Below are 22,491 nucleotides of genomic sequence, written 5' to 3'. Positions count from 1 at the left end.
CACTATACCAGTAGAACACTAGCACAGACAGAACATTCTCACTTGTTTGCTGTGTTCTCATATGTGATCTCAGTTACTGACGCGGCGCACCATCTTTTACCTCCACAATGCATTAAGTGTACCTTCCTTGGAACGCTTTTCCGGTCATAAGTCCATATCACGTTTTCTGCTCCTATTCCTCTCACGGACTGTTTCCTGCGTTTTTTCACATTCCAGAAAAATCACACTGTTTATAATATCATTATATAATTTCATTTCATTTCATTTTCATTGGTTTCGTATTCATTGATCCATTGCTTTAATCTCAGTGCATTTGCTTCTTTTTAGGTAACCTAGGATTTCATCAGTACGCTATATGCAGTGCGAAAGAATGAATGTCTGCAGGACTCATAGGAGAGCATAATGGAAATGGTGGAAGTCTTAACTAACATTCGTTTGGACACGGATATTAAAGTGCAAAGGCCTGCTTACAGATTCGAGAGGCAACTTTATCCGAGGAATCTAGGAATACCCTAGTACCCTAACTGTTGCTCTCGGGGCGTCCATTAAAACAAGTTAGACTAATTACAGAGCTCACAGAGTCATTCAAGAAGCAATTTTTCATGCGTTTTATATGCAAATAGAATGGGAGAAAAAGTTTGTGTCAAAGTGGAAAGTACCTATAAATAATGAGAATATATTTTAATAAAATAAATAAAGTTTGTGTAATAAATACTGTACAAATTCATGGAATATTTTAAAATTAACAATAAATCAGTCTTCGAGAAATCAACATTTGACATGATAGTTCGCAGTGAGCTTTACGTGTCTTCATTAAAGACAGGTAAAAAATACCGACTTCTTACGAGTCTATGACATGCTACCTCTTACTAACACCAGAACACAATATGTATATTTTTTGTGTTTTATAGCATTGTTGACGAGGGATGCATCAATAAACTCATTGTGTGGCAACAGTGTCGCGATGGGATCCTTCACCGAGGCTCAAACTGGGCCCAGAAGGCAGGCGGAGTCTCGATGGCCCCCGGGATGTTGCAGTGGAGAGGCGGCAGGCCGTCTGCCCGGACTGAGAAGTTCTGCAGAAGCGCCGCCAGCATGAGGAACATGTTCTGTCGGGCGAACGTCTCCCCAGGGCATACCCGCTTGCCTGTGAACACATACATATAATTGCTGGTTAATGTGTATTGCATACCGAGAGACATGTAATAAAGATGAAATTAAAACTCATGTTTTATTAAATTGGTGGCACACTCAACTAGTCTGAATCATATTCAACGAAGAGAAATCAAAGTGGGCTGCTGAATAATTCTGACAGCGAAAAAACTATTACCAACTATGGAGATAACAAAAAGGGAGTTGCACAAAAGTGATAATTTTTGCAGGCGACACAAGTGTTATAATTAATCTGATTAGAAGACAGGAACAGAAGCAAATGCTAATAAAGTTTTGCAAAAGGTTAATGTACAAGGTGTTATCGTAAGAGTGTGCAAAAATGTAACAAGACATAGAGGACGCTCCACTGAACAATTTGAGGTAGGGAATCTGGGGTCAGAGAAGTCAGCTTAAGGAGATGATAGGAATAAAATCACATGACTGTGTTCTTTTTTATTTACACTAGTTAACTGCTAAAACCATCACTGACAAAATAAACCTACCATTTGAATTGTATCTTACAAAATGTGCTGAAACTGACTGCCATCATCCTCAATGCAAGCATGTCTACGACGAATAAGAGCCGGCCGCGGTGGCCGTGCGGTTCTGGCGCTGCAGTCCGGAACCGCGGGACTGCTACCGTCGCAGGTTCGAATCCTGCCTCGGGCATGGGTGTGTGATGTCCTTAGGTTACTTAGGTTTAAGTAGTTCTAAGTTCTAGGGGACTTATGACCTAAGATGTTGAGTCTCATAGTGCTCAGAGCCATTTTTTTTTTTTTTTTTTTTTTTTTTTGACGAATAAGGTTCTGACGCACTCTGACAAATATCCCTTTCGTGTTTCGAATCACATCACAGGCAACTATTTCCATCTCCGTATCCACTGGGGTCTCTTACACAAGTGACCTTAGATATTCCCATAGAAAATAACGAAGGGGATTCAGGTCAGGTGACCTTGCAGGACATGGAATAGGAACTCCCATTCCGATCCAAAGGCCAGGAAATACTGAACCAGTACTGCTCCATCGTATTGTACTTATACGTCTCTCAACAGCAATGAGTAATGAATGGATCTGTTGTTCATTTATAACACATTCTGTCATGGGGCAACAGAGCCTCGTTATCGACAAGTAAAGTAAACAAAACCTGCATCATGACTTCCTCGCTATCAGGGTGCATTTCTTGTTTCCTTGCAGGAAATAAACAATGTATATGTAAATAAACAGAACAGAACGCGTAAACTTGTACGTGTGTTATTTGTAAATAAGCTGGAAATACCGTACTGCTAGAAAAAGCGGTAGACTAGTTTATTTCCACATTTCCTTAAGCTGGCTTCTCCGACCCCAACCTCCGTACCTCAGATTGGTCAGTAGAGAATTCCCTATGTCCTCTTACATTTTTGCACGCTCTTACGGAAACACCCTGTATGGTAATAAAAAATTGAATTTTTCTTAATTTCAGAGACAGAAAATGGCATAATTTCTGTTTTCTACGAGAAAGAAATAACAACATGAACGATTTCTTGGCCTTCTCAGTAAAATCCTTTTTGGTGTGACTACGTCATATGAAGAATATCTATCAACGTTTCGTCTGCTATAGCAGACAGCCCAGTCACACTTGCAACCACACATCGAAAAGGAGGTTACTAAAATGGGTTTCAGCTGTAGAAACCTACATTCTTACATTGAACTTCAACTGTGCTAAGAAAGCCACACACTTGCTTGTCAACTTCCACAAGATCGGCGTAAGAAGAGACATAAACCAACCAACTTTCCAATCCGTAGACGTTGAAATATAGCGACAAAAACTGGATGTTTAATACGCTTACACACTGGAAATGTAAATTACTAGGACAGGGTAACACATACCAGTGCTGAAGGGTAATGTGAGATCCTTGGTGCACAGAGTGCCGTCGCTGTTGAGGAATCTCTCTGGTCTGAAGTGCTCTGGGTCTCTCCACACATCCTTGTCCATGTGCATACTCCATAAATTGGCCACCACCACAGTTCCCTGCAACACAATGTATTAATCAGCACACAGAAATTTTTAACTCTGTGACGCTTAGAGAAGTCATACATACATGACTTCTGTAGATATTGTGATACCCACATGTCACTCAAACTCCGACTTAATAAAGTAGAAATAGTGTGTTTTGATATTAACTGATTATAAGTACTGTGAAATGGTAGTCACCACTGCACCACACCTTCATACATACTTCGTCTTCCTGCGCCGAACAGCAGAAGCCAGAGACCAATAGCTGACTTTGTTACTGAGTATCGCGACAGGATCTGGACGTTTCCAACTGACCTTTGGTATGGAGCATTACAATAGGAAGTAGTGGTTCTAACTGATCGTTGGTAGGGAGCATCCAGACAGCGGATAGAGGTACCTGGCTTAACTTTGTGCACGAAACCAGTGGCTGTAGAGATTCTCTCTGACGGTTTACATGAAGAATTCCAGTAGGAGGCAGAGATTTAGAACTTACCTTTGGTATGGTGTACCCCCGTAGGGTTGTGTCCTCAGTAGCTGCATGGGGTATCCCGATTGGCAGCAGCGTCTGTATCCTCATCGTCTCTCGCAGGATGGCCTCTGTGTACGGTAAGCTGCAGGCAACAGGTTGATGTTATATGTTAAACATAACATACTCACAAACATAACACTCTTATAAACATAAATTGTAATTGCTCAAAGAACTCCCTTTGATGAATGATGCGAAGATGAGAGTATATTAGTTGTGCAATGAATTATCTGAAGAGTGCAAGGTATTTTTCTGTGTACATGCATAGAAATAACGTCTTCTCAACTGAATAAACTTCCCCCCGTGAACCATGGACCTTGCCGTTGGTGGGGAGGCTTGCGTGCCTCAGCGATACAGATAGCCGTAGCGTAGGTGCAACCACAACAGAGGGGTATCTGTTGAGAGGTCAGACAAACGCGTGGTTCCTGAAGAGGGGCAGCAGCCTTTTCAGTAGTTGCAGGGGCAACAGTCTGGATGATTGACTGATCTGGCCTTGTAACACAAACGAAAACGGCCTTGCTGTGCTGGTACTGCGAAGGGTTGAAACAAGGGGAAACTACAGCCCTAATTTTTCCCCTAGGGCATGCAGCTTTACTGTATGGTTAATGATGATGGTGTCCTCTTGGGTAAAATATTCCGGAGGTAAAATAGACCCCATTCGGATCTCCGAGCGGGGACTACTCAAGAGGACGTCGTTATCAGGAGAAAGAAAGCTGGCGTTCTACGGATCGGAGCGTGGAATGTCAGATCCCTTAATCGGGCAGGTAGGTTAGAAAATTTAAAAAGGGAAATGGATAGGTTAAAGATAGATGAAGTGGGAATTAGTGAATTTCGGTGGCAGGAGGAACAAGACTTTTGGTCAGGAGAATACAGGGTTGTAAATACAAAGTCAAATAGGGGTAATGCAGGAGTAGGTTTAATAACGAATAAAAAAATAGGAATGTGGGTAAGCTACTACTAACAGAATAGTGAACGCATTATTGTGGCCAAGATAGACACGAAGCCCTCGCCTACTACAGTAGTACAATTTTATATGCCAACTAGCTCTGCAGACGACGAAGAAATTGAAGAAAATTTAATAGTCATGGTTGACTGGGATTCGGTAGTAGGAAACGGGAGAGAAGGAAACGTAGTAGGTGAATATGGATTGGGGGTAAGAAATGAAAGAGGTAGCCGCCTGGTACAATTTTGTGCAGAGCATAACTTAATCATAGCTAACAATTGGTTCAAGAATCATGAAAGAAGGTTGTATACATGGAAGAACCATGGAGATACTAAAAGGTATCAGATAGATTATATAATGGTAAGACAGAGATTTAGGAACCAGTTTTCAAATTGTAAGACATTTTCAGGGGCAGATGTGGACTCTGACCACAATCTATTGGTTATGAACTGTAGATTAAAACTGAAGAAACTGCAAAAAGGTGGGAATTTAAGGAGATGGGACCTGGATAAACTCACTAAACCAGAGGTTGTACAGAGTTTCAGGGAGAGCGTAAGGGAACAAATGGCAGGAATGGGGGAAAGAAATACAGTAGAAGAAGAATGGATAGCTTTGAGGGATGAAGTAGTGAAGGCAGCAGAGGATCAAGTAGGTAAAAAGACGAGGGCTAGTAGAAATCCTTGGGTAACAGAAGAAATATTGAATTTAATTGATGAAAAAAGAAAATATAAAAATACAGTAAATGAAGCAGGCAAAAAGGAATACAAACGTCTCAAAAATGAGATCAACAGTAAGTGCAAAATGGCTAAACAGACCTTTGGAGAAAAGAGAACCACTTGTATGAATATCAAGAGTTCAGATGGAAATCCAGTTCTAAGCAAAGAAGGGAAAGCAGAAAGGTGGAATGAGTATATAGACGGTCTGTACAAGGGCGATGTACTTGAGGACAATATTATGGAAATGGAAGAGGATGTAAATGAAGATGAAAAGGGAGACACGATACTGTGTGAAGAGTTTGACAGAGCACTGAAAGACCTGACTCGAAACAAGGCCCCGGGAGTAGACAACATTCCATTGGAACTACTGACGGCCTTGGGAGAGCCAGTCCTGACAAAACTCTACCATCTGGCGAGCAAGATGTATGAGACAGGTGAAATAACCTCAGACTTCAAGAAGAATATAATAATTCCAATCCCAAAGAAAGCAGGTGTTGACAGATGTGAAAATTACCGAACTAATAAGTCACAGCTGCAAAATACTAACGCAAATTCTTTACAGACGAATGGAAAAACTGGTAGAAGCCGACATCAGGGAAGATCAGTTTGGATTCCGTAGAAATATTGGAACACGTGAGGCAATACTGACCCTACGACTTATCTTAGAAGAAAGATTAACGAAAGGCAAACCTACATTTATAGCATTTGTAGACATAGAGAAAGGTTTTGACAGTGGTGACTGCAATACTCTCTTTCAAATTCTAAAGGTGACAGGGGTAAAAAACAGGGAGAAAAAGGCTATTTACAATTTGTACAGAAACCAGATGGCAGTTATAAGCATCGAGGGGCATGAAAGGGAAGCAGTGGTTGGGAAGATAGTGAGACGGGCTTGTAGCCTCGCCCCGATGTTATTCAATTTGTATACTGAGCAAGCAGTGAAGGAAACAAAAGAAAAATTCGGAGTAGGTATTAAAATCCACGGAGAAGAAATAAAAACTTTGACGTTCGCCGATGACATTGTAATTCTGTCAGAGACAGCAAAGGACTTGGAAGAGCTGTTGAACGGAATGGATGGTGTCTTGAAGGGAGGATATAAGATGAACATCAACAAAAGCAAAACGATGATAATAGAATGTAGCCGAATTAAGTCGGGTGATGTTGAGGGTATTAGATTAGGAAATGAGACACTTAAAGTAGTAAAGGAGTTTGCTATTTGGGGAGCAAAATAACTGATGATGGTCGAAGTAGAGAGGATATAAAATGTAGACTGGCAATGGGAACGATAGCGTTTCTGAAGAAGAGAAATTTGTTAACATCGAGTATTGATTTAAGTGTTAGGAAGTCATTTCTGAAGGTATTTGTATGGAGTGTAGCCATGTATGGAAGTGAAACATGAACGGTAAATAGTTTGGATAAGAAGAGAATAGAAGCATTCGAAATGTGGTGCTACAGAAGAATGCTGAAGATTAGATGGGTAGATCACATAACTAATGAGGATGTGTTGAATAGGATTGTGGAGAAGTTTGTGGCACAACTTGACTAGAAGAAGGGATCGGTTGGTAGGACATGTTCTGAGGCATCAAGGGAACACCAATTTAGTATTGGAGGGCAGTGTGGAGGGTAAAAATCGGAGGGGGAGACCAAGAGATGAATACACCAAGCAGATTCAGAAGGATGTAGGTTGCAGTAGGTACTGGGAGATGAAGAAGCTTGCACAGGATAGAGTAGCATGGAGAACTGCATCAGACCAGTCTCAGGACTGAAGACCACAACAACAAAAAACTGTATAAAATGTAAGATTGGAAAAATATTATCTGTTGTGAAAAGAATTGCGCCATGTAATACGTTTACCGCAAAAATTAATGTAATATGAAGTTCTAATTTCGTTACCAGTTATGAACTTGGGAGAAGAAGGATATGAGTGGTTACAAATTCCTGAGAGCATACGTTTCCAATAGCAGTCAGATAATTTTATTCAATATTCATCTGATTATGCATGTCTTAAGCAGTAATGCACAGAATATTAAGGTATTCATTCGATAATAATTAACTTTCTCCATTACCATGGTAACTCAGATGAAGTGTTAACCACATCAGGGTTTAGTATTGGAGGGCAGTGTGGAGGGTAAAAATCGGAGGGGGAGACCAAGAGATGAATACACCAAGCAGATTCAGAAGGATGTAGGTTGCAGTAGGTACTGGGAGATGAAGAAGCTTGTGCAGGATAGAGTAGCATGGAGAACTGCATCAAACCAATAAAAAAATTTTTACTGCTAGAATTCGTCTGGGGAGTAAAGAAAGGATTAACATCATATCGTAAGTGTTGTCATTAGTGAGGCAGTAGTTCTGATAGATCCATTTTCAAATTATCTATCCTGGAATTTGTCTTTATTAAAATTTGGGAACCATGTAAAACCTAAATCGATATCCTTGGACGGGGGCTTGATCAGCATTTTCTGAAAAGTGAGCCCAGCTATTCCAGAGTGAAGGCCAGTGTGCCCAAGGTCTCATGTCTATGAGAAGTGAATAGGTGGTGCTCTACAGTTCTTGATCATCAGACTGTCTTGGGGGCTAATTTGCAAAACAGTCCATAATGTGTTCTGGTAGTCCATCCACTGGAGATGTTAATCAAGAGATGTCCTTGGCGGTGGTGATGCTGGTGAGAAGAGTAGGCTACAAATCACAAACACATTTCAGTATCTTCTGCTATCGTCCAATCAAGAAAAACATGAGCGTGACTGTATATAATACTTGCACTCTGCATAGAACCCTACACTGATGAGCTGCAGTAAAGATGTGCTACATGTGACGAAGGAGATGTGGAAACTATTCTGGTGAGATAGTTGTTGCAACTGGACTCCCTGACACCACCTGTAGGTGGTGGGTTGTATCGGCTAGCCAACTTGTGTGAGCCAGTGGCTATATGTCTAGTGCATACTCACTGGAGACGGTCGTTGAGGTTTGGAAGCCTCGAGTTTCCCACGACTGAGTCCAGCTCTAGTTGTGCTCGCCTCTGTGCCTCTGGGTGGCGGGCCACGTACAGCAGGGCCCAGGAGAGCACTGTTGACTGCACCATGGAAGCTGGCAAGAAGGTGTCGAACAGGGTGACCCCCAGCTGGTCAGCTGCGAACACAAACACCTGCTGTTGACACTTGATACAGCAAATGTAACAGAGAATATTATATGTATTCTTGGATGATGTATTGACGTTTTGTAGTACTAAGATGGAGCACCAGCTCCACATATCCAGGCGCTCATGATGGTTGTTGAGCAAGGGCTCCATGAGGACAACAACAGTTGGTGCGAACATAGGTGTTAAAGATATCGAAGATATCGAAATAGCCACAGCAACAGCAATAGTTTTTGTCAAGTGAAAGTCGACAGTCATGAAGTCCCCCCATCCCTCGAACCTTCAGTGACAGCATTTATAAGACATGTGGTTTCTATACCTTTTACTTTTATGATAGAACTTAACAGAAACAGGACCAAGTTCATTAGTTAATAAGATAGAGCTCCCATTTAGTACTTACTGGAATATACTGTGTCAGTCCCCGTCTTCCTCTTCTCCTTTATTTCTCTCAGGTATCTGTCAATGAAGTCCCTCATGTGATCATCTGAGTATGTCTTCTCGTGTTCCTTGATCACGTGCTGCAAAAAGACAGACTTAGTCATTTATGTGACATTTCTGCCAGAGAAGAAAAAACAATACCTAAATTTATTATCAGCCTCAAGTCAGAAGTCAGTTACCATTTATATATACAGAATAGATACATATGGAGACCGCAAAATGTAGTGAATAAAGGGTAAAAATTTTATTATGAAGATTTGGTTCAAAAATGGCTCCGAGCACTATGGGACTTAACATCTGTGGTCATCAGTCCCCTAGAACTTAGAACTACTTAAACCTAACTAACCTAAGGACATCACACACACCCATGCCTAGAACCGCTCGGCCACCGCGGCCGGCGAAGATTTTGTCTCAGATACGTAACTAGTGGATATCACATCTGGTTAAGTCTTTGAGACGGTAGACGTGTAGTGTAAATACTGTCCTAGCAGCCGCCTAAGGGTCTGTAATGATAGGCAGATGAATGAAACAGATGTCCAATGGACAGGTACACTTCCTTGTTGGGCAGAATATTGCTGTTGTGATGAAATAGTGGGGCGCATTCCTTTTAGCAAAAGTTTCTGTTTGGAAGCCAAAAATTGACCAGCATGGATTGAGTTCTCTTCTTTATTTCGATATGGGCGATTATTAACCAGAAACTGCAGCTTGAAATTACTAAGCCAAGTAGAAAGTTTGAATATGAGATAGCAAATGAAGCATAACTGTTTAGCACATGGACATAAAAGGAAAGTAATTCGTACATGTAAAATTGTCATTGTAATGGGTTATAAACTGGCAGCTTTGAAAATTCGTAGTTTTTCATTTTCAATTAATAGTTTATTCCATTTATGAAATTCTGGGTGTTTAAGAGAAATTTCTATGTTAGAAAATGAAAAACAATGGTTGAAATTCATACTGATTTTCTAAAGATGTGAGATAAAGAGAAGAAAATCTATCGATGTATAAGACTGTAATCACCAGTAAGTTGTAAAACTGGAGTTAACAACGGTAAAATATGGCAGCTGGCCGGCCATGGTGGCCGAGCGGTTCTAGGCACTTCAGTCCAGAACCGCACGACTGCTTCGGTCACAGGTTCGAATCCTGCCTTGGGCATGGATGTGTGTCATGTCCTTAGGTTAGTTAGGTTCAAGTAGTTCTAAGTTCTAGGGGACTGATGACCTCCGATGTTAAGTCCCACAGAGCTCAGAGCCATGTGGCAGCTGGCAAAAAGTGTTGAACATTGGCAAAAATTCAGTGTCACGAAGACAGATGTAAAAAGAGACAACCCTCACAGAAATTCAATTGGAAATCCCATTGCATATCTAGGTCATGCCTAAATTTCGCGCTAGATAATTCATTATCTCGTAAGTTAAAAATGGTTCTTAAATTGGTGACAGTATTGCTGGGGAATTTTAAGGGTTTAAACATCCACGATAAAAAAGTTGAAAGCAGAAGCTGTGATCTAGGAAGCTTCAGCACTCTTGCCACGAATCATATTAACGCTCACTCATAGGTGTGGAGTTTAAAGAATACTCGGGAAAGAAGTACATAGGAAAGTAATTTACTGACACAACGTGAACACATTACTAACGTGAAAATGGCTCAAAATTTTGTCAGCTACGTTGACACTGTTTTAACATGTGAAGTGAGGATGGTATGCTATTGAGAACCTGATTAATGTCAAATACGTCAGGAAAAGAATATGCTGGGAAATGATTCTCATCTTACTACTTACTAAACGAACATTTTCTTTGTTTTTTCTGCATTTAACCCAAACTGGTAAGGGGACCAGAATGATTAGGAATATTCACGAATCAGTTGAGCCACGGCTTTATAAGCCTCTTTTCTCGAGAATGAATCATATTTCTTTGAGATCCATCTGATGAAACTCGAACATTTGCTCTTTTTTACAGTTTTTTTATATGATCAATCCGGGTGGTTAATTTAGATATTTTAAACTTGTTACTGTTTCCAGGGGTTAGTTGGCAACAGTGAAACTGAATAGCTGTGGATTCACCTCTCCCCTTCCCCTCCCCCGCCCCCTTCCATTTATTACCAATACTTCCAGCTAAATACCTAGGGATTAAATTACAAACCACTTAAACTGTAACCACCACATACAAAAATTTGTGGGGAAGGCGAACCAAAAGCTGCGCAAAACCTAAGAAAAATACTGTATACCCCATGCTTGTCCGTCTTATTCTGGAGTGTTGTTGCACATTATGGGATGGTTAACAGATAGAATTGATGGAGGACGTTAATAAAGCTTAGTGAAGGGCATTCCATTATGCATTATCGCGAAACACTGGCGAGAGTGTCAGTGACACAATAAGGAAGTTGAGGTGCATGTCATTAACACAAAGAGGCTTTCCGTTGCGGTGAGATCTATTTTCGGAATTTCACTCAGAAATCTTCTCTTCTCAATGCCAAAATATTTTATTGACTCTTAGAAGCACAGAGGAAAATAACCATAGTAAAAAAAAAATGCGATAAATCTAAGATCACACAAAAAGATTTTGGTATAAATTTTACGCTTGTTAGAGTAAAACGGAAGAGAAATAATCTGAAAACTAATCTATGAACATTAATACAAACATTTAAGTTTGAATTGTGGAGTAATCACATAGATGTAGAGTTATTACATTCAGGGTCACTGCTACTTCCTGCACCAGTCATCGATCCTCTACCTGTCTTCCTACTACTTGTTAGACTTCTTCTGCTGCTGTTTTCTCTCTTCTACATAATAGTTAAAAGCAGCTGTACATAACTGGACTTGCTCGATCTACTCTGTAATATCTTGCTTCCACCACCGAAAGAATAGTGGATACCTCGGTACTCACATGGAAGTAGGTCAGGATCTTCTGGGCGGACTCTACTGTGTCGTGGTAGCCGGACATCTTGGGCGCGATGGAGGCCAGTGCGGAGTGAAGCGTGAGGAAACCGCCTGTGGCGTCTCCAGCCCTGGCCGTCTGCAGGCCCGCGTTCCCCAGGTAGCGGCACACCCCGTCGGCTACCCGCGGCAGCCGGCTGCCCGCCACCACCGGCATGAAGCCGTTGATGAAGCCAGGGAACAGCGCATCAGGCAGCAGTACACGCCGGCTGCCGTCTCCTGATGATGGTTGCACCACAATCTGTCGAAACGTCGTTTTGTATTAGTAGCAGGAATTAAAATATGAGGTGTAGTATTTGAATATATGACACAAAACTGAAGAAGTTTTTCCCGATTACGGTTCTTAAAGCTTCAACCATAGAATATATTAGCGCTACATTAAACTAAAATAGAGTCCAAAAGCATCTGCATTAGGGTTGGGTTGTTTTGGGGAGGAGACCAGACAGCGAGGTCATCGGTGTCATCGGATTAGGGAAGGAAGTCGGCCATGCCCTTTCAAAGAACCATCCCGGCATTTGCCTGGAGCGATTTAGGGAAATCACGGAAAACCTAAATCAGGATGGCCGGACGCGGGATTGAAACGTCGTCCTCCTGAATCATCTGCATTAGGCGTTACTGATACTCCAGAACACAACCAAATTCCGAGTGCCATCCTTGGATATCACACCACACCATTCCAGGTGTTAAGTTAACGTAGACCCAGGTTTGAATAGTCGTCTGCTGCATGTGTGGATGATCAACACAGATTCTGTCTTGGACAACACCACAATGAGGTGCCCAGCTGTGGTGTGTGGTTGTTGTATGACTGAAGTGGACTGTTACAACTTCCCTGGTTGCAATTTAAAGGAGCCACCTTTCTGAGTAGTCAATCTGAGCAGTTAGTCATTTTACATCTATGCTCTGCAAGCCTCATTACAGAGTGTGACAGGCGTACCTTGTGTACCATGACAGATTCCCCCTTTCCACTTCCAGTTGCGAATGGTGCACGGAAAGAAATATTCTTTATAAATTTTCACGTTCGAATCTGTCTGTTTTTACCTTCATCGTCTTTTCGCCAAGTCTACAAGGACACAGCTGTTTATTAGCTGACTTCTCAAAGGAATGCGCTCTCGGAATTACAACGTTAAAGCACTAAACAAACATGTGACGAAATACAGTGCTCTTCTTAGAAACATCACTCTTTGTTCCACCAATCCTATATAGTAAGGGTTCGGTATGTAAACAGTCATCTGGAGCTTACGACGTTACTCAGAAGCTTATTTACATATACATACAAACACGGCATTTCCCAGGTATTCATTTTGCCAATTTTCTATTAGAAATGAAAACAAAAAATGAACTGTGTTTGTAGAGAAGTATCGAAAAAATTTTGTCTCCACGTATTCGTGAAAACAACTTTCAAATTATGAAACAGCCGTACAAAGAAATATGCGTCATTTACAAATCTATACGAACAGCATACAAATTAAGAAACATGATTCTGGGCAGTTTTCTTTTACACTGAGTGCACCTACGTCACGTGTCTACAGTGCGATTTTGTAAATATTTCTATGGAAACGCCTCTTGACAACACTGTGGACGGCTATGCATTTCGCCTGCAGCCGTTTGCCTTTCGCAGTTCAAAGCTGTCAGTACCACTGCCAGGTGTCTGGGATTTCCTTGACTGGACAGGAGCGGTGTCTTAGTAGTAAAGAGTAAATGCATTAAAACTTCATGCATGATGCGGCAGTTTTTCAAGCATTTCAGTGTTTCCTAATCCGTATCTCCTGAACGACGATAGGTAAGTGCTTCTTAACCCTCAAAGCGATTGTTGCCTAATGTTAATGGATATGTGTACCAATTTTGGTTGAAACTGCACCAGTGGTTTAGGAGGAGATGTGGAACATAAACCCACACATTGCACATACATATTACCTTATTTTAATAATATATAGGGATTGTGAACTGTAATAGTTCTACGTACTGTTACAGCCACTACCTTGATAATGAACATGCACTACAGCGAAGAACTATCGCAACGTTTGCACTAATTATAGATGACCACCTGTACAGCAGATGTCTAGAACATCACGAGTGCGACCAACACTACTTGTCTACGTTGCGGGCAGCTAGCAAGAAGGAAGACTGTTCCTGGGACTCACCTCATCCTGCCGTTCTCCCCGGATGAGCCCCACCAGCTCCGCCATCTCCGCTTCGATCTCCGACTCCAGGTGGTCGGAACGCCGTCCGAAGCCAAAGTCCCGCAGGTACCTCAGCGTGAAGCGACGCTGCTCCATCAGCTCTGGGCCCACTCTGAAGTTTATGCCTGCACAGGCGTCGAGCGTAGCCTTATCAGCATTGACATGACGTTGAAGAAACTCATGCAATTCATTTATGAACATTTGTTGAGAGATTGCACGGAATGGAATGTGCCATGAAACTGTGGGCGAGGGAGTGGCTGGGAGGGTGTGAAGCCAACCATTCGGCAAAGCGTACCTAACGTCAGTCACTCCATTGAAATGAAGCAACGTACCAAGCTCCGAAATAGGACACTGGCCACTTACACACAGCTCAAAGCCCCAGTCTATAAACCTGTGGCCTACAGTTCACTGCACGCCACATTTTATCAAATTCCATTACACATTTTGGCGAGAGAAGATCTTATTTTGGAGTAAGGGCAGATTCATAACAGCGAGGTGCTCGAGCCAGGTGCGGTAAAAATTTTAAAGACTGTGTGACTCCTGAACTGCAGCCTAGGCTTTCAGGCCGTAAAGTGTTGCATAGTGACTGGATCATACGTTTTTAGAACAATGATCACCCAGCCTCATTCATATGTGGTCCTTTTCTATGATTTTGGTTTTTCCGTGTGTGTGTGTGTGTGTTTGTGTGTAAGCGGATTGTTACATTCTCATTGTTTCGTATTGTTTTTGTTTTGTTTTAGCAATATTATTAACATGCAGCTCATAAAAGACTTCAGTGTGGGCTCACTGAAAACATGCCTGTCATGTGTCCAAACCAATGTGTGATAATCGTCCCTTCCATTCAGGATTCACAAGATGTAGTATCTGTACCCAGAAACGATGTGGGAATGAGAGTTTCCGTAATAACAACTGATCAGCGTAATATGGGAACACAATGAAGTAACTGGCCGAAATAATAACAAAAAAAGACATATTTCATGTTCTTGTCGATTAACTTGAATTTATTATACTTATTATAGCTGATAACGAAGGAACATGACACATAGAAGAAGCCTGACAAGCAGCTTTATTATTTAGAAATAAAGTTGTCATATGTTCCGGTTTTAACGTGCACATAAGACCAAGATTCGTGAAATGTGTGCGATTTGTGAAGTGTAAAGGGCACGAATATAGCCACTTATCCAGGTATGGTCACCCTCTTTAAACTCTCCAGCAAGTGGTGCACTCGTGCAGTATTAGCGTCAAAGCCTTCAGAGGCCCACAGTAAGGTGAGTGCATGAAACAAGAAGAGTTCTTTGCGATAGTTCTGAATCTTGTTTTTTATTTTCGGAGATGAGATGAGTTTTTGTTACGTTTTAGTTACAGAATGCGCTTCACTGTCAAATATAAATGTTAGCTATCCAGTTTTTTAACCACAGAAAGTCAGCCATGTCTATTTTGTCTTGGATTTTTGAAAATATTTTACATCAACTGTACCTCTGGCAATCAAGCACCGTCTGTTAAGCACGCCGTTCTCCTGATATGGCTCCCATAGAAGATGTCGGTGATGAAAATGACGGCGGTGGTTATGAAAAATGTCGAATTTGATACACAGTGTATTCGCAGGAAAACAAAGGACAAAAATGGATTCTGTGATTAAAGTGCATTTCGCGAAGCCACGAAAAATGCAGTGGTCGAAACTAAATTTATTTGCACTCTTTGTTTGAAACATAATTGCTAATACTCGGATGTTTTCTAGTATCAACTGATTTTTACAAATTCTTTTGGGTTTAGTGATTTTCTTGCCAACTCTCAAAGTTTTGTATATCTTTAATGCATGGGGTCTTATTTGGATCACATTCCTCATAAATGAAGAATAGCCACTTTCTTAAAGTATCATTACTTTTTACAATCTTCATGAAGCTGTTACACTATTTGACACTAGCACAAATAGTAAACATACTTGGGAGTGTAATGGGCACGTGCTTTTCTTTGTTCTGGCAGTCTGATGGATAAACAAGTGATAAAAATAGGTGGCCATATGTCGGGACTCTACCTTACACGTTTTTTACGGTTAAAGTGGAAAGTAAATACCAGATTTGGATTGTTTCCATATTGCTCCAGCATAAAGCTGGAAACTAAATAAGGAAAACTATTAAACTAATGTTAAACTTCCTTCCTCAGGTAGCAGACATTGCTTACCTAGGTCCTCATGCGGCATCCTCTGCTTGATGGCGACGTTGGATATACGGCCCTGCAGACTGGGGTTGTTGAAGGCCTCCTTCGCAGCCTCGTAGTCGCTGATGACCACCACAGGTAGCGGTCCAAAGTAGAAGCCCACCAGTTTGGAGTTGTAGCGGCGCGTGAAGGCGTCCATCACTTTGTATGGGAATTTGTAGTTCTCCAGCAGCAGCTGGATGTAGCTCCCCCATATTGGTAGCGCAGGGGGCCCTGTAGCATACAGCACTGGAAATGAGTTCTGCCACGCAGGTAACAGCGGCAACAAAGCTGGAAGCAGACTTGCCAAGTACTACATTCCCACGCAGGTAACAGCGGCAACAAAGCTGGAAGCAGACTTGCCAAGTACTACATTCAGACATGTCATTTTGTTCATGTGATGCACACAGTCAAAACGCTTTTATTTGAAACCACAATATGCTTATGTAACAGTATACGAGGCAACTGGACAATCAATATCCTTATTTCCTTAAGTAAAAGGTAGACCAGGACACTTAGTTTACGTCGAAAACTTTTAGGCAGACGAGTATCGCAAATACGTTTAAATTACATTTCTGTGGACCTGAAGATCACTAAGAACGAAACTAAATGCTATCACTATATAGAATGACCAATGCCTAGCGGTACACTACAGAGAAGAAAGGTGTAGCGAGAGATCTTTGGGTTGAAGAACTTTCCGACGTTACTGAAACGTGCGTAGAATGAACCAGAAGAAAATATTTTCTACGCCATGTGAGCAACGTCTCAGGCATATGTTACCACCAAGGGAAACTCATCGTCCCATTCCCCCAGATTTAGTGATCAGATGCCCCAATGGATATCCCGTCAAAAACTGAACACAGATAAAGCTTGGTAACAGGAAGACGGTGTAGTGAACTGTGAGAAAAGAAGGAAAATAGAAACAGGGAACAGTCCAATATCAAGATAAGAATATGCAACACTGAGAAAATTTGAGTGACTATGGCGTCATGTTTATATGGCCACGGTGCTCGTCTGCGAAGGGGTAATATGGATCCAAATCTCCCTCAAGCTCTACTTTCTGTTTTTTTTTCCCTAAGATTATAAACTATGCGTCCGATAGTAGACGTGACTGTTTGTATTCAGATTTTTATCTGCGTCATAGTGTAACGTCCGTGTTACGAAGGGACCTCCACATGCACGTACCTTTATCTCCGATATGTTCTACACAAGTTATGACTCTTGCATTCCGTGACTTTGTTGTAACATAGTTCACACCCGTTTCTTTGTTGTTTTCATTTCTGTAAGTGGTCTATGATGTATCTCGCGTGCTCTTATTATTCTTTACATTTACTTGGGATGATAATATGTTCTAACCACATGACTCATATTGTATAACCGATGTATAGAATGAGGGCTGTTCAACAAAGAATGATCATAATTTTTTCTCTGGCAACATACCGTTACACGTCCTCATAATTTTTATGATCTTCCTCAAAGTAGTCTCCCTTTAATGCAATGCACTTGTCCCAGCCTTTCCGCCAAATACATGATGGAAACCATTTTTTGAGAGGTCCTTCAAAATCACCTCCGTAGCCTTCACCACTGCATCTGATGTTTGCTAATGCCTCCGACAAAGTCATTACTTCATGTTAGGGAATAGAGAAAAGTCACATGAGACTAAATCCGGACTATATGGAGGGTGAGGAATGCACTACACGTACATTTTTGCAAGATATTCACCAACAACATTGGCAATATGGGGACGCACATTATCGTGGTGCAGGATCATGCATGCTTCACAAAAATGTGGTCTTTTTCGCCTGATATGGACTTGCAATGTTTTCAGCACATCCCTGTGGGATTGTGCAGTCACTGATATGTCTGCAGGTACAGCACGCTGATAAACCATTCGATGACTATCAAAGAATGAGATGACCATATATTTCCCAGTAGAAGCAACCAGTTTGGGGATTGGCGATGAAGGAGATTTCCACACTGAGCTTTGCTGTTTGCTCTCAGGATCAAAATAATGTAGCCAAGTTTCTTCAGCAGTGATTACATTTGAAAGAAACTCCAGATCTTCGTCTAACATCAGCTTTAAATGCGTGCAGACCTGCATGAGAATGTCCTTTTGTTCGGGAATCAGCTGTCTAGGAACCCATCGTGGTCATATACATATCATGTGTAATTTCTCTGTGACCAACTTTCCGGTGGGACCCAATGAAATGTTCAGTATTTTAGAAAGTGATATTAAGGTAAGTCGTCGATCCTCTCTCACAATGACAGCAGCAGTGTTGATGTTCTCTTCCGTAAGAGCAGTAACTGGAGTACCGGGTCCACCGTCCTTTGAAATTGATCGTCTGCCCTCTTTAAACATTTTAAACCACTTTCGAACTGTGCTGTAGGGAAGAACAGACTTTCCGTAGGTCTCCTGTAACATTGTATAGGCCGCAGCTGAAGATTAGTTGAGACGAAAGCAGAATCTCAAAGCCGCATATTGTTCCCCGCGTGTCACCTCCATTTGAGCGGTAGGAGATACTGAACATGTCTGACCTTGCCTGCCCCTCACAAACGGGAACCAGGAGTCCCAACAATGAAACTACTACCATGTGTCTGTTGCACATTAAGCTAACAGAATATCATACGATTAAATTTTAGCGTGAGAAATTATGATCAGAAAACGTTACATGATTCTTTATTGAACAGCCCTCGTACAACAATCGCCAAGACTACAGAAGGAGAATAGACACTTCAGTGACCGGACGGGCAGTTCATAAATTTGTGAAAAAAATGGGACACTAGGGAGAGTTGAACACGGATCTCTCGCTTTCTAGTCCAACACCGTAAACATACAACCACGGGCGCCGAGGTTCTTGCAATTAGCTACGTGTTGCAAATTTTGAGCTTTGACCGTTCACTATTTGTATTTTGCTTCCTCCTTCACAGTTAAGTGCACCTTCTTCTTGTTTTCATGATTGATTTGCGTTCAGTTTTTGAAGAAGTGGAAGTGGATCACTGAGCCATTTTACCAATAAATCTGAGGAAGATGCGATAGCGAGTTTCCCTTGTTGCGCAGGTGCAGGAGAATTAAAATGTCAACATTTTATAGCGCAGACTTCATGGTGTGTGCTAGCAGCATTGTTCTGATTACAATTTTAAGCTGCAGACAAGTATATTGTTCATGTTGTTCATTGTGTTCCTGCTTTTTAATACGTAAGAACATCTACAGCTACAGCAACCTCCAAATTCCGAAAACCATTGCAAAATGCATGGCAGAGTGTAGTTTCCATACTACGACTTATTAGGGCTTTTTCTCGATCCATTCTCATATGGGATGTGGGAAGAATGTCTAAACGCCTCTGTGGGCGTTGTAATGAGTCTAATTTTGACTTCACGATTCCAATGGGAGCGATGCTTAGAAGGTTGTAGTTATTCCAGTATTTCTCGTTTAAAGTTGGGTTTTGTATGACTTAATTGGGATAGTGTGTGTCTGTTTTCTGCCATTTTAGATTCCCCAGAATCTCCATGGCACTCTACCACGTGTTAAACAAAGCTGTGACCATTCTTGCTGCCTTTCTCTGGATACATTAAGTAACCCCTATCGGTTCTACTTACCGTGAGTCCCACACACTCCGGTAATATACTAGAACGGGTCGCACAAGTGATTTGTAAGTATTCGCCTTTGTAGCCTGATCGTATTTCCTTAGTATTCTCCTAACGAACGGAAGTCCGGTACTTCCGTGTAACTCGGACTGAGCCTATCTGCTCATTCCACTTTATATCCATAAAACTAGTGCATCCGTGTGTGTAAACGATCTGGCCAATTTCGTTTGAGACCCACTGATATTGCAGCCCCAGGATACTACGTTTCTTCAGTTTGTGAAGTGCACGGTTTTACATTTCTGAAAATATAAAGCAAGTTGCCACGCTTTCCACGAAATCGCTATTTCGTCAAGGTCCGACTGAACATATGTGCAGCTTTTATCACGCAGTTCTTCATCGTGCTTAACTGTATCACGCGGAAAAACTGTAGTTCCAGTTATCTAACACTGTCTACAAGGTCATTAATATATAACGCGGACAGCAAACGTCGCAACATATTTTCTAGAGGACACCTGAAATTACATCTGCAAGTCAGAAATCTCTACATCCATCCCAACATAAGATCTGTAATATGTGAAGACATTTTGTGTGCCATGAGGTGCGATGAAAGACACCTCGTTGTTGCAATGTTTCTGTGTACAACGAATTAAACACGGTGTTATAAAAACCGTGAACGTATGCAACATTACCTCTCATATTTGTATTACTGACGAAATAAGTTTTCAGGTGTAAACCATTTTACTGCACGTCAGAAAACAATGGCAGTACTTGATCGGGTAAAACTAACCGAAGTATTTTGCTGTGGGGTGAGAAAAACAGTGCCTTTTTGGATGCCGTTAGAGAGACTGAGAAATCAAAGCCACGTAGAAGTATTATAGTATGTCTGTATACGATTTAACACATTGACTTGCAGCTTCGCAAGGACAGTGTTAACTGTCTAAGGCCGCATGACTTCTCTCGTGTAGTCACCATATCATTTAGTGTAAAGCATTTCAAAATCCCTACATCAATTCCTGAGTGTAGCCTTTAGACACAGACAAAAAATAGCAGTGGAGGACTTTAATTTATAATGCGATAGGTTGTTAGAAATGTGGAAAGATATCTTCCCAGAATGGGGCAATGGTGTTAGTACGATGTATCCAATACCTTTTTGAAAGAAACAAGTTTCCTGCTCCGGATGTTATTTACTTATACTTTAATTTTATTCTGGGTACTATGTCGTTTCGGCTATGTAGCCTTTCTCAAGTAAAATGCTTAAGCCGTTAACTACATATGTTTTGGGTTACATTCATTTCCATGGACACTCCGTGGATGTCCAGGCTTAAAAACTGTAGCCATGATATTTGGTACAATACAAACAGTAGATCGCAACTACGCCATTTACTTTTGCCAGGTAACACCCAACTGTGTGCAGCGACACCTCGTCACAAACGAGTATAGCCATAGAGAGGGAACAACATATCTGCAACGAGACTCTGTATGATCTTATCATGTTTAGTAATAACTGCATATCACCTTAGGAAGGCAAGTAAACGAACACTCCGTCAATAGGATAGCGAAAATATGGAGTTCATTATTGGTCACACAGGGTGTTGGTTCAAATGGCTGTGAGCACTATGGAACTCAACATCTTAGGTCATAAGTCCCCTAGAACTTAGAACTACTTAAACCTAACTAACCTAATGACATCACACACACCCATGCCCGAGGCAGGATTCGAACCTGCGACCGTAGCAGTCCCGCGGTTCCGGACTGCAGCGCCAGAACCGCTAGACCACCGTGGGCGGCCACACAGGGTATATGTAGGCTGACTAAGTAACTGGCCATTGACGGATAGCTGGCTATTTCCACGTAGTATGTACACACTGGGAGCAGACGAAACCAAAGCTGTGATCCGCTGATCAGCCCGCTAGTATGGACAGACAGCGGGAAGTACGTACCTGGAGGGAAGTTGTCGGGCCTGGAGTACGCACTCTTCACTAGCAAAATCAGCAGCAGCACGACGATCACCCCACACAGGAGGAGAGCGAGAGGCGACATTCTGGTAGGTCTCTGTCCTCAGTCACTGTCTAATCTTCACCGGAGGTCCTCGTTATCCCTGATCACGCTAGATGCACAGGCAGACAACTGGTGCTGTTGCTTTCTTTCTGCCTTCTGACCACATGGACCCCCTCAGCTGCTTTTTAAGCAGCGCGACGCCCGCTTCCCTCACCACGAGACCCCTCTGAGATAGCGATGCCCTGCCTCTCGGAGACCACGCCCACACCGCCACGTGTCGTGACTCGGCGCCTCTCTCGCTGGAGAGCTACTCCCACAAAACCTTGCGTCATCACACGTCAACAACAATCTGCAGCGACGGAATGTCGTCATGATTTGACACAAATACATGTACTCTCATACATCATCATGAAATCTTACGTATCAAATGATATTACACAATTCAGACGCAGGGTAAATGACATCTTCTTTAAAGCTAACTCCCTAAGAAAAGTTCCTGACACATTTTACTGTCTCTTCAGCAGACTGTCGATTCCTCGACCTCTTCCTCTGATCACCACTTCTTTCCAGATTGAATTTTCACTCTGCAATCTATTGTGTACCGATTTCCTACTTCCAAACAATGTGCAGAACTGTGACTCGAATCAGAACATTTGTCTTACGTGGGATAAAGCTCTGCCGACCCATGGCACTCCCTCGCGTTTTC

General features: G+C 41.9%; 1 protein-coding gene across 1 annotated transcript; it reads right to left on the bottom strand.

The window, feature by feature from the left end:
* Nucleotides 1–974: 974 nt before the first annotated feature.
* Nucleotides 975–21,827, bottom strand: LOC126088192 (probable cytochrome P450 304a1). The gene is made up of 9 exons (XM_049906318.1): nt 21,728–21,827; nt 16,188–16,436; nt 13,968–14,131; nt 11,777–12,067; nt 8,860–8,977; nt 8,272–8,452; nt 3,638–3,755; nt 3,018–3,159; nt 975–1,147 (listed from the first exon to the last, which is right to left on the bottom strand). Exons 1-9 carry the CDS (start codon nt 21,825–21,827, stop codon nt 975–977), a joined length of 1,536 nt encoding a protein of 511 aa, XP_049762275.1.
* Between the last annotated feature and the right edge of the window lie 664 nt (nt 21,828–22,491).

The sequence above is a fragment of the Schistocerca cancellata genome, chromosome 6 (assembly GCF_023864275.1).
Source record: "Schistocerca cancellata isolate TAMUIC-IGC-003103 chromosome 6, iqSchCanc2.1, whole genome shotgun sequence".
Lineage (NCBI taxonomy): Eukaryota > Metazoa > Arthropoda > Insecta > Orthoptera > Acrididae > Schistocerca > Schistocerca cancellata.
Note: the sequence above shows the minus strand (reverse complement) of the source record. Positions and strands in the feature narration are given on the sequence as shown.